This window comes from Choloepus didactylus, chromosome 15 (assembly GCF_015220235.1).
Source record: "Choloepus didactylus isolate mChoDid1 chromosome 15, mChoDid1.pri, whole genome shotgun sequence".
Lineage (NCBI taxonomy): Eukaryota > Metazoa > Chordata > Mammalia > Pilosa > Megalonychidae > Choloepus > Choloepus didactylus.
In genome coordinates this window covers 11,028,809-11,042,185 of record NC_051321.1, presented here as the reverse complement: position 1 = coordinate 11,042,185, position 13,377 = coordinate 11,028,809, and the positions used below count along the sequence as shown (strand labels likewise).

The window sequence follows — 13,377 nt, the reverse complement described above, 5'->3', positions numbered from 1 at the left end:
GAAATTTAGAAGAAAGCACTAAAAGGATAGTGTTTATGGGAATGAATGTGGTATATGGCTACTCTTTTTTTTTTTCCATTTTGGTTTCAAGTCTTTTGGCACTATTCAATTTCTTTAAAGAACTGTGAATGACTTGATATGATTTAAAAATATATTAAAATGAAATGGAACTATAAGTCTGAGCACAATACTGTTTGGATTGTGGTCCCTGGTTGCTGTAACTGTGATTACCAGAAATAAGCTAAAGCACTGACGGGGCGGTAACTTGGCATGGAAAGCTATGTTTCTTTATAACCAAGTGATTATAAAACCAATGACTTGGTATTTATATTTCAGCATATAATACTGAAATATAAATATTCATATTTATTCTTGGTGTGTTATGTAAAACAAATCAAAGCACAAAACTGAGAAATTGAGTAGATTCATAGATTAAAAAATATACATATATTTTGCCATTATGCTGTTTTACTTAGAACAGTTTTAAATCACAATGTACTAAGTTCCTGCATTTGATTTAAGTAAAACCTCAGTCATTCCTTATCGTAAAAAGTTACCAATTGATACTAGGTTGTGAGATGATTTTTGTTTGCAATTAAGCTAATGTTTTTACTTCAGGGTTTATTCACTTGTCACTTGTATATTCACTCTGATGGTAAAGATTTAAAGTAAAATGAAGTACTAAAGTAAAAAGGTACCAAGAGCACAGGACTGGGAATGTATTCATTATTCAAAATGAAACCCTTATTTTAAAAGCACGTCAACTTAAAGGTTTCATACACTTTTTTTTTTAGTCAAAGTTTTTTTTTTCCCTTCCTTTTCCTGTTTATTTTTTCCATCAGTATTGCTAACATGCCACTTTTCAGTCATTTGCTCTACATTTTTTGCAATGCACCCTTACTTCTTGGAAACCTCCAGACGTTCAAGAGGATCTACATTGTCCCAAGCAGTGTGTTAGTTTGTTTACATATGTCATCTCCACCCCTCAAGGAAGGGGGATGTGTGGCATTCCCATTTCATAAATGAGGAAAGTGGGGCTCAGAGAGATTAAATCATTTTTACAAGATGTTGTTGCTAATGAGCGCATGAGCTAGTGGGGTCTGATTGGCTCCAGGCTCTGATATTTTCACAGTGCCTATTGCCATGAAATAAATGTGTAACGCACATGTGAGTCTTTATTCAGAGTGCAAAGTGTGCTGAGTCTTTTTAAAGATATATATATATATATATATATATATATATATATATATATATATATATATATGCCTCTCTTCCCTTCCTTAAAAGAGGTCCTTACATAAATATTCATTCAAATATATATATATATTAAACACTTACTTTGTATAGGGTGTTGGGTATTAAGTGCTTAGCTTTTTAAGAACTCGTCCAATATTCTAGGCAGATGTCTGAAAGGACATTGAGGGGAAGAAGCCACTAAGAGAAGAGCTCAGCTTCAGCCTAAGCTGGAAAAAGATCATACAGGGAGACTTTATGGATTGCTAGAAATCAAAAACCAAAGTTATTTGTTGACATATAACGCCCTCATTATTAGTTTATATATATTTAACTGCTTTCCTGAGTTATAATTCACATATCACACAGTTCACCCTTAAAAAATATATAATTCAGTGGTTTTTATTGTATCTTAATTTTTATTGTATGGCATTTATAAGCTCTCCAGAGTCTCTAGAAGGATATACAAGGACGGATTTATGGTGTGTTAAGTTTTTTTTTAGTTTCCAGACCAGTTGTTTTGTAGCACTTAACAAAACATGCTTTGACTTCCTTTCTAAGATCCCCTTGTCAATCCAAGGAAGCTCTGGTCTAGAGAGTCTTGGTCTTAATTACAATTTCTAAATCTTCTGTGTTTGAAAAAGATATTTTTTTTCCTTGAGGGTTTTCATTTAGCCATTTCCCCAGTCATATTCAACTAGATGCTAGTATGTTATTTAAAACTTTGATGAAGACTTTTAGAAGTTATTTTTATATTTCATTTGTATCAGCATAATTATTCAGGTGCCTTAGCTCCTACAATAATGTTTATATTTTTAAAATTAAATGTTTGTCAATAAGTTTTAATTCAAGAAATAGCTCTGGTAGTTAATAGACAAATACACATGCGGGTGTGCTTTGCTTTATACAAGTAAATTGTCTAATGAGGTAGTATATAAATTAAATTGTATCTAAAGTTCCAAATGTCTTTAAATTTTAAATACAAAGAAAAATTTTTAGGGGCTAGAAAAATACAGGTGTATATTTTTATAATCTTAAGGGAGATTCTCTAAATATAATATGAAATCTAGAGGCATGAAAGAAAAGATGGATAAACAGAATATTTGTGTTTGGTCAGAGATACCATGAACAAAGTAGAAAGACAAATGAGAGACTGGGAAAAATGCATGTAATGAGACAGAAAGGGTTAATAACAAAGGCTTCTATAAATTAATAAAAAATAAATTGACAACTCAGGAGAAACATGGGTAAGTTAAATAAACAAAATTCGTAGTAGAAAGACAAATGGCCAGTAAACATACAAAACTAATTTGTGTCAGTAATCAGAGAAATTCACATTTAAGCATGGTATAATTATTTACCAGTTAGGTTTTCCAGGAGTCCTGTATGAGTCAAGATCTAGTCAGGAAAACACACTATGCTAAGTATTTTGAACACAAGGGATTTGCTATAGGAAAATTAGTTACCCAAGTGTTAGAGGGCTGAAAGAGCACAATAAGAATGCTGAAGTAACCCTGATATCAGTATCTACCACCCATATGACCAGAGAGGCAAAAGAGAAGAGGTGGTGTTACCAGAATGTTTGGAGGAGAAGCCACTATGGAGGTAGGGCTTGGCATCTGAAGGGACTCCGCAAGACTGGCGTTGGGAGTGTGCAAAAACTCTGGAGCCATAGCTAGCTGTGTGGTGCTACTGGAGGGAGGCCAACAAAATCAGGAATTAGGAAGAGGGTCCCTTTTTCCCCTCTCCCCACCTTCCAGGCTCCCAGCAGTACCTCCCATTGGCAGAACATGACTGGAGCTGGCAATGAAGTCCAGGAAATATGATTTGCAGGCTCCCATCCCCAATGCCACAGAGAATATTAAGTCTGTAACCAGAATAAGTGCTAAACACCAGGACTGGTGAGGGATAGTAGATGAAATAGGCCTTTGTATCCACTGTTGATAGGAATATAAATGGATTCACCTTTGGGTAGGCAGTTGCTAATATCTATGCAATTTTAAATGTGAGTTCCCTTTGACCTTGGGTCAAAGGTCTGTGTTAAGCAATTTAGTTACAGAAAGACTACCCCAGGTATGGAGAAATAAATTTATTATATGTAAATATATTTATATGTATATATGTGTGTGTGTATATGTATATATATATATGTATTTCATCATCACAATGATGCTTCATTGTGCCATTTTGATGTAAAAAATTGAAATAACCTAAATGTCTATTAGGAGATTGGCCAACTATAATGCAGTATATCCACTTAATGAAAAACCATGTGGCCATTAAAAATAAGTTTTACCTATGTTATCCAGTGATAAAAGCAGTATTTATGGTATGACCTAAAATATTTAGTCAAATCCAAGAGAATCACAATATTGAAACCTAGCAGAGTTTTTTAACTGCTGTGAACATAAATTTGCAGGTAACATGTACAAAAGTTCATGTTTTGTAGTTTATTTTTTCTCTCAACAGTTATGAATGCAGGGATGAGGAAATACTTCTTACAAGCCAATGATCAGCAGGACCTTGTAGAATGGATAAATGTGCTGAACAAAGCTATAAAAATTACAGTAAGTATTTTTATTTTTTTGACTAGTTTATAATGTCTAGAAGTCATCTTTACATTTTGAAAGTAAACTTACCCATTGTCCCCAGCTTACCAACAAGTTGTACACTCACAGCTTGTTTAAAAGACAGGTGCTTAGAATGTGAACACACTTTCCTGTACATGGTGACTGTGCTTAAATCTGCCCATAAATGCTTGCTTAACCAATTATGTGCCTTAATAATGAGATATAGTGCTGTGGATCCTAACCACTGCTTGCAGTGTTGCTAGGGGAAAAAGCATTTTGAGTTCTACCTTGAGGAGGATGTTTTCTTCCAAAGTAGTTTCCTGCCACCCACCCAGGCAGTTGGAGGAGGCACTCCCAGCTTCAAAGCCATGACTGGGCCTGGACTTATACAGGGCAGGAGTTGATGATAGTAGCAGGACAAGGGGAGGGGAAGGTTTGGAAATGAGGTGTAGGGGTAAGGATGGGATCTGAGGAGCTGTGGTGGCCAGGGGATCCTGTCCACTGGCTCTTGGGAAGTTTGTCTTAGGTTCCAAACTGCTTTTCTCATCTTTTTTTCTTGAGTTCTATGGCTGGATACCCTTGTACTCCTTTGCAGTGCTGCAACTTTCTACATCCAACCTGGTTCCTCCTCTTTTTAGTTTTCTGAAGGACATTAATATTTATGATTATCTATGATGTGCTGTGCCTCGCACTAAAGATTTTACTAAATTATCTGGAAACGTGAGGCTTAGAAAGATGGCGTAACTTTCACAGGTGTCAGAACGTAGCTGGTAGTATGCGGAGCTGTGAGCCAGGCCCAGTCTGTTTGACTCCGGAGCCTGAGCTCTGAGCTCTGAGCCGCTGCGTCTCTGCTTCTTAGAAAAGAGCCTTTTCCTGTCTCTCCTGTTCCTAAAGCCAAAAACAAACTTTCTGAGAGAATTTACTACTGATGATGAGTAACAGATAATAAAAAGGGTCCTAGTTCCTGATTATACCCCCTCGTGCTTTTTCTTTATCCTCCTTACATGCTTGTAGAGAAAAATAATACTCACATAGAAAGGGTCAGGAAGGAGTTTTTGTGTGAGGCTTATATATAAATTGAAGTGTGTTTTTACTGAAGTGCAGTTAATTACGGACCCTAAATGACTCATTCTCAAAAACGTATGTTCTGAAAGTTGACATATGTTAGTCACTTATTAGTTCCCATCTAAAATGAAGAATTCCATATTGATATCACAACAAAATAAAGAGTTAATATAACTAAGGCTGTTCTCAGAGTTAAATCAGATTTTTTTGTCTTGCACCAAAACAGCTTTTTACCACATGACAGAACACCCACGCACTGCATCTGATCTGTGCATGAAGCAGAAGTTATTTTAAGTTTGTGCAGTTTCAGGAAAACAATTTTTTTAACTGATTCAGAAGTATGTATTCTTAAAAGATTTTAACTGATTATTTTTAACTCTTTTAATATTATTTAATATTATTCTTTAGAAAGAGAAATTCTAGTAACTGCTGTATTAGTTCATTTTTTTACAGTTTGAAGTGATAAGTAGCACTTTTCTTAGTGCCTTAAGAGAAAAGTAGTGAGTGGTCTCAGGCTTTTTAACACTGAGGGCTCTGGAATTGTTCTAATTTATTAATGGTATGAAGTAGTTGTACAAATGTCACTGTTGAGTTTTTTAGCATAATAGAGAAACAGATTACGGATTAGATAAATATTTTAAAATTTGGGGACTTTTAAATAGTTTTTGTGGTCTTGCAGCTTTATTTTACATGTTGAAAACTTTTATAGTTTTTAAGATAAATTTGTTGGTAAGTGATTTCCATGTTTTTATAATTCACATTTAGAAAATGTAAATTTATTAAGATACAGAAATGCTTAGCTTGTCAACAAAATGATTATAACTATCAAAATGAATTTAGAATTTATAGCACTTACTAAAAATCAATTTTATATAGAGAACAAATTTAACTTAGAATAACAATGAAAGAAATTCCCAAGTTTTAAAAAAGATTTATTTTATGTTAATTTTTATTCTTTAAAAATTTGTACCAGTTTTAATTTTATATTTAAACATTAAAGTGTATTAGACTATGGAATCTCTAATTTGTCATACTTTCCTATGGAAATTGCTGCTTATTTATTTATATGTAGTTTGTTTGGAGAATTGAAGTTAACATTTTAATATATTTGCAGTTTACCTCTCTATGGAATCATTCCAAATGGCATTTTGGTTAACTGTGTACTTCAGTGGTGTATAGTACAAGCTAACATTTTTGGGAATCCAAAACTAGGTTTTGGAACTGGGTGATCTAAGGATAGAGGTGGTCAGAGGGTAGTGAAAGAATAGTGATTATTACATTTCTTAAGTATGGTATCTTGCCATCTGGTCTGTGGCTTTCTTCGATTACTTTCATTAGGTCTAGCAAATGTTAGTTGATGGCCAGCATTTTACATTTCCTCCCTAATTTAAAAAAAGAAAGAATAATAGTGGAGGAATCAGCCATGAAAGGAGTATCAGTGACTAGAATTTGGAATATCAAATTTTAAAGTATGCTCTCAACTAACCATTTGTTTATATTAATACCAGTATAACTGTAGTGTGCTCTGGTCCTTTATTGATTATTAAGGAATGTCCATAATGTGTATAATTTATTCAAAAACAGAAACTCACTTTTTTTTTTATTAAATCAGAAATGTCTTTTTCTACCCTAGATTTTAATTTAAAAATCAATATTAGGTTTAAATCTAAAAGTTGGTCATTTGAAGGTATGGCAGAAATCCACAAGTTTGTTTTGCTTGTTTGTTTTTAATTGGCAAGAGAAAACAGGTAGAAAAAGCTAAAATACAGGATCTCAATCCTAACAAAATGTATGGGCTCCAAAGTGTTAGGCTTTTCACCTTTTACTAGTATTTTATACCAGCAGGTCATGCATAAAGCCCCCAGAAAGATCGCAAGACCCAGGAATTTGTTTTTGAATGTTTTAGGTTTCCATCTCAAGCCCTGTCATTATTCCTGGTGAAATGAACATCAACCTTCTGTATAACTTCTGAGAAACCTGCAACATTTCATTTATTACACACGTAACTACTTAAATCTGTTTTGTTTGTGTCTTCTTTCTATAGATTTTCTTTTATGTTTTTACCATTTTCCCCCCTTTTATTTTCTTACTGTTAGGCAGGTGACACCTGAAGGGATCATGTGCAGATAAATACCTGCCAAATTTTACATCCAGATGTCTGACAAAAAAAACACAGTCACATAAGAAAAGGGTAAAAAGGAAGGGAAAGGAAGGAAAAAAAAAACAGTATTGAAATTGGAGCATATTCAATTTCTTTGACCTTTATTGTCTCCAGTGAGATCACTTTTCTTTTTGGTTCTGAAAATATGTTTATTTATGGCTGAATTTAGACTAAGTTTTCATTCAGAATTTTCAAGAGAATACCTGCAATCATGAGTATTTTGCTTTTATTTTTCTTATTCTTAGGGAATAGGAAGGCATATTATAATTTAGATAATTTTTATAACAAAATGCAATTCTGAGTTATGTATTTATTTGGCTTTACCATTGGAATTATACCATATTTGGCATTGGTTTTTTAGTAGGGAGAAATTGTACGCAGTGGGCTTAACAGTATAGGCAAGAATTTTAGTGTATTGTCATTTCTGGAAGAAAAATGGAAAAAATAGAAATTTCAGTATATTTTAGGGTGAGATATATATATATTAGAGGTTACTTAGGAAATTCTCCTGTATGTTTAAAATCACAGCTTCTCAAAAGAGGAATACCTACTTCTTATGTGTCACTTCTTAGCAGCAGATTTAATCTAATATGATTGACTAAATCATTTTCTTTCTGTTTTCAAGTTCTCTTAATGCTGTTTTCTGTTCTTAATGGAGTAACTTTACCATCTTTTCCCTGTCAAAATAATTGGAATACATGACGCTATTCATTAGAAAATACTATTGGCTTCCTCAGTGAATTGTATGGTATCCTTTGAAACCCTTTCATTCTTCTGTAGAGTCGATTCTCCTTATCTGTGTTCTATAAAGTTGCTGGGAATACTGAATTAACAAATGCTAACATCATTGCCCTTAAGGGAAATACATGGTTAGGTACCTGAGAGCCTGTGATCACAGTGTTTTCATCAACTGATCAATACATAACCTTATTTTGTGTATGTTTATTTTTAAAGACAACTTGTTTAATACATGTTGTTGATTCATTAACATCGAACTCACATCCAGCAGGCCTAGAACAAAGCTTATCTAACAATGTATTTTTTCCATAAGGCGTATTGCAGCCTTCTTGGGATTGGGAACACTAGACAGCACTTCAGCGCTGTGCTTGGGGCAGTTTTAAACAGGGAAATCACTAAGAAAAAGCTCCAAAATGCAAAAAAAACAAAAACAAACAAACAAAAATAACATAAATATACCACAAAAACAACACTTGTTTACAAGTGTTGAAACAGGAAGGCAGAGGGTTGCCTTGTTTGACCTCAACTGGGAATGTGTGCATTGGGCAATTCAAATTGTTCGCCACTCTGCACATACCTGTGAAAGACCACAAAAGTGTGCTGCAGGTATTGGTTTTGAGGTTACAAATAAATTTTAAGAGAGTAGGAAAATTTGCAAATGCAGAATCCATGAATAATGAGAATTGATTGTATTTATGTGAATCATGTCAAGTAAAATTCTGTCCATTATTCTGTTGTCTTCACAAAGCCCTCCAAAATGTGCAACCTTCTAGAAAAAACTCGTAGAAGAACCTAGAGGTATTCTTCTTCAGGTTTCCTCTCTTCCACTCCTGTTTCTTTCTCCTTTGCTTCTGCTGGAGGGTTAACATGGACAGGACGGCTTGGGTCGAGCTTGACCAAGCCCGGGGAGAAAGCTGTGAGGGAGGCCTCTCAAGGGGCCGAAGGGAATGGAAGGAGTAGAGGCGTTTGAGAAGGCAACCAAGTGATTCGTCTTTTGTATCCAGAAATTATGTTTATGTTTTGGATTGGGATCTACCACAGGTCCTCTGATACATGTTTAGACCATGTTTACCTGATACTTTGCAAAAAGCTTCTGTGTAAAGCCTGGTCTGCAAGGACCATTGTATACCTGCTTTTCCATAAACCTGGTAGGCGTGGCATCCTGTGAAGAGTGCACGGGCTTTGGAGTGGTGTTTCTCAGAGTGGGCTCTATGAAGCATCACCTCACAAACATCTGGTGTTCCTGCTGGAAGTGAGGGGTTGTGGGCCATGGGTTTATTGACTTGGAATTTCTGGGTGTGGACCCTGGGAATCTGAAATTTCTAATAGTGACCCTGGCTGATTCCTTATGCATAGGAAAGCTTGAGAAGCCACTGCTTTGGAATCACACATGAATACATTTGTATACAATGTGAACAGTGTCCCGGTAGCTGTGCCAGTACCTTTTGACAGGGTTTGCCAGGTTATATACAAATTATTTAATTTAAAATTAAATTTTTTTATAACTGTACTTTTCTGTTTGTTAGTAATGTTTGTCATAATGTTTCTTAGAGACTACAAGATTCTCAAATTGTCTTTCAAAATCACTGGGGAGTGATTAAATTGTGTTCAGCACCAAAGCTGGTTCTGAGTACAGTTCATTACATTTTATTCAAAACCTTAAAAATTTGTATTCCAAATAGAAACTATAAAGTTAACAGTCTATAGACAAATTGATTATGAAATACCTTATTCCCTGATTAGGCCATATAAGGACGACTAAAAAGTTTGTGATACTTCTGATTCTTGAATTCCATTTTAGTTAGGTGTTAATATATCAGAGTCTTTTGCTTCCGTGGTCATTGTTTATCCTAAAGAGCGAGTGATTTATCACTGATATCAGTATTGGGATTCCTTTTTAAATTCCTGACAAGAAGTTTAAGGTATTTTGAGCATTTTGACTTTTGATTTATGTTAAATATTTTATTATTTTTCCCTAATGATCTTTGGATTCATCCATTGGTCAGTCTTTCAACATTTATTGAATGGCTGAACTATGTTTTTGGTAGTAAATTCTGTTCTTGGGCTGGTGAAGATGAATAAGCCATGATCCAGTCCTTGGCCCTTACAGAATCACAGGTAGGAATGGAGGAAAGGGCAAGAGAACAACAAAGAGCTGTAATACAATCTTAAGTTCTCTGAAAATAGGGAATGTAGTGTAGTAGTTGAGTTTGGAAGAGGGTTACACAAATTTAGCTAGGAAGTGGTACAACTAGCATCTAAACATGTTTCCTGATGCCTCTGCACCTGTTTCCTTACCTTTAAAATGGTTCCTGTGCCATATGGTTGTTAAGAGGAGGATTAAATGGAAAAAAATACATAAAACAGTTTTCAGTCAAGTAACCATTCAGTAAATGATGGCTATATTATAAAGTATTACTGTAATATAGAAAAAATAGTGTGAGAATTTAAAGGAGTCATATACACATACATTTAAATAACATGTATATACATATTTGTCAGTTATATATAAATGGACAATTAGTTGCAACATCTATGATCTAACATGGTCACATACGTGATACTGCCTACAAAGTGATTCACTTTGACTTACTATCTCAGGTACCAAAGCCGTCAGACTCCCAGCCTCCTTCTGAAAGCCTGAGTCGCCAAGGTGAACATCCATGTGGGAAGAAGCAGGTGTCTTACAGAACTGATATTGTGGGTGGTGTACCCATCATTACACCAACTCAGGTAATAAATTAGTAGTCTGTCCTGTAATGGTTTAATTACTGTTTTCTCATATTTTGTATTGTTATTAAAACTAAAACAATGCATCTTTACTGAATTAATACAATATTACTAAATATTTTAAGGTGTTAATTCACTGCAGATTATCTGGTATTAAAAAAACTTTTATTTTTGTTTCTTATTTCAGAAGAATGTGTTTATGGTAAAAAATTTGGAAATCACAGGTTAACAACATCTAACACTTCTCATGTTTTCACTGAGCCCCCTTTGGTGTACTTTTTCCTTCCAGAAATGGAGATATGAATTACACATGAGACTTTGTAAACACCTTTTTTCACTTAAATCACAAATATTTTCCAAGTCATCAAAAATTATTCTGCATCATTTTTTCCCATTTTTTATTGTGAATTTTAACATGTATATATAACAGTGATAACTTTCAATGTACGATTTCACAAGTAGTTAGAGAGAAAAACTCAAAGAATGTCATGGGTCACAGTTCCACAACTTCATCTTGCATCATTTTTGATGACTACATAGCAGTTGTACCATGGATTTACCAAAATTGACAAATCCCCTGTTGTTAGACAAATAATGTTCTTTTTCCCTTTTCTTTTCTTTTCTTTTCTTTCCTTTTTTTTTTTTCTTTTTAATAATGCTATGACAAACATTCTTGTAGCTTAAATTTTAGGGACATTTAGAAATAGAATCGCTACATCAAAGAGTTTGTAATATGGATAAGTTTTAAAGCTTGTTTTTCTACAGTCTGGCTTAGGTGAGCTGAACAGAAGACTGGAAGATTTTTGCTTAATTCTATCCCCAAAGTATTGATATGCTAACTTAAGTCTTATGAGGTATTATGAACAGTTTAAATTTATAAACAATTTTTGATAAAATTAAAACTTTTATGTAAGCTGAAATCACTGGTGTTGTTATAGAAAGAATGGTTTTGTAATGAAATTAAATGACTAGCAGTTGGAAAAACAAGAATTTTAAAGTAATTAATTAGTATTGCCCAACACTGGCAATACTAAAGACAAATAGTCTTGCTGTTATGTCAAAGCAAGAAACAATAAAAGTCTAAAAAGCTTAGTATACTACATATTAGCTAGAACTTTAAGATGTTGAAGTCATTACTTGTGGAAAAACAACACACACAACAATCTTAGCTTATTCTTTTAATCCAACTTTGGTAAAAAATGCAAGCTCTCACAAAAGCAGGGATTTTTACAGTTTTCTCTTTTGTTTACCATGAAGAAAGCACTCGAAAGATACCTTTTGAATTAATGACTGCTGTAAGAATTCTCTTTCTGTTAATCACCCTCCCCTGGCAAAAGACCTGAAAAATACAGTATATAAAACAATTTGATCTAAAAGGTTTATAAAGTGCCAAATTGTATTGAGATTGTTTGCATTTTACATAGAATTAAAATTTTGTTGCATTTTAATTTTATAAAAAATGTTCATTAGGTTCTAGGATTCTATACCTGGTGACATTTAAAGGGGTATCAAAAAATTAGACAGTATACTATAAAGAAAATTTTAGTAATCTCATCTGCATCATTAATTTACTCAGTAAATATTGGGTAAGCAGTCAGGTGCTAGGATTACAAAACTAGGTACATAATTAGTGCTGTTGACCTGTCTAAATTTAGAACATGTTGGAAATTCCTCAAGATATGGCTCAAGTATGTAGTTCTTCTCTTAAAATTTTGAAGTTCTTGAAAATACACCTTGGACTTATTTGTGGAATTTTAGATCATCAGATGTGTTGTATGTTATAAAGAAACAGGAAGCCAATGCTTTGGGGGATATTAAGACTTAGGTATAGTTGAGTAATTTTTTTAAAGGGACTGGCCTTTACACTTAAAACATAAAACTACAAAACTTAAAGAAAAACATAGGAGACAAATCTTCAGAACCTAGGACTAGAAGAAGAGTTTTTAAACTTGACATCTAAAGCCCCATCCTAAAAAGGAAAAAAAAAAAAGATAAATTGGACCTTATCAAAACTGAAAGTGTTTGCTCTGTCAAAGACCCTGTTAGGATGATAGAAGGGAAGTCTTCAGACTGAAGTAAAATATTTGCAAACCACATATCCGACAAAGGTCTCTCTAGACAATATTAAAAACTCTCAAAACTCAATAGAAAACAAGTCGTTAGAAAATGGGCAAAAGACATGAATTAGACATTTCACTGTGAAGGCTATACAGATGGCAAATAAGCATGTGAAATGATGTTCAGTATTGTTACCATTAGGGAAATGCAAATTAAAAGCACAGTGAGATATTACTATACACCGACCACAATGGCTAAAAAAAAATTAATGATGACACAAACGTTGGCAGGGATAAGGAGAAACTAGATAATTCTTATGTTGCTGGTGAGAACGTAAAATAGTGTAGCCACTCTCAAAATTAGTTTTGTCAGTTTCTTGTAAAATTAAACATGCAATTCCCATATGATGCAGAGAAATGAAAAATTATGTTCACATAAAATCTATACATGAATGTTCGTAGAAGCTTTATTCCTAATAGCCAGAAACTGGAAAAAACTCAAATGTCCTTCAACGGTTGAATAATTAAACAGCCTGTAGTCCATCCATACTGTGAAATACTACGCAGAAGTAAACAGGAGTGAACTATTGGTAAAAGCAAAAACCTGGCTGAATCTCCAGAGAATTATGAGTGAGAAAAGTCAATCTCAAAAGGTTTCCTACTTTATGATTCCAGTTATATTACATTTTCAAAATATCAATTATAGAGATGGAGAGTAAATTAGTGGCCGTCAGGGGTTAGGGATGGGACCCATAAAAGGTAGCCTAAGGGAGCCTTGTGGGGATGGAATAGTTCTTGATTGTGGTGGTGGTGATCTACCTAT

At 33.9% G+C, this 13,377-nt stretch overlaps 1 protein-coding gene across 4 annotated transcripts in view; it reads left to right on the top strand.

The window, feature by feature from the left end:
• PLEKHA1 (pleckstrin homology domain containing A1) overlaps positions 1–13,377 on the top strand; it is an 82,949-nt gene that overhangs the window by 48,051 nt on the left and 21,521 nt on the right. For all 4 annotated transcript variants that reach the window (XM_037804751.1, XM_037804752.1, XM_037804750.1 and 1 more), the window contains 2 exons: positions 3,703–3,800; positions 10,369–10,500. In XM_037804751.1, the coding sequence (XP_037660679.1) occupies positions 3,703–3,800; positions 10,369–10,500 (230 nt within the window). The remainder of the gene's footprint in view (positions 1–3,702; positions 3,801–10,368; positions 10,501–13,377) is intronic.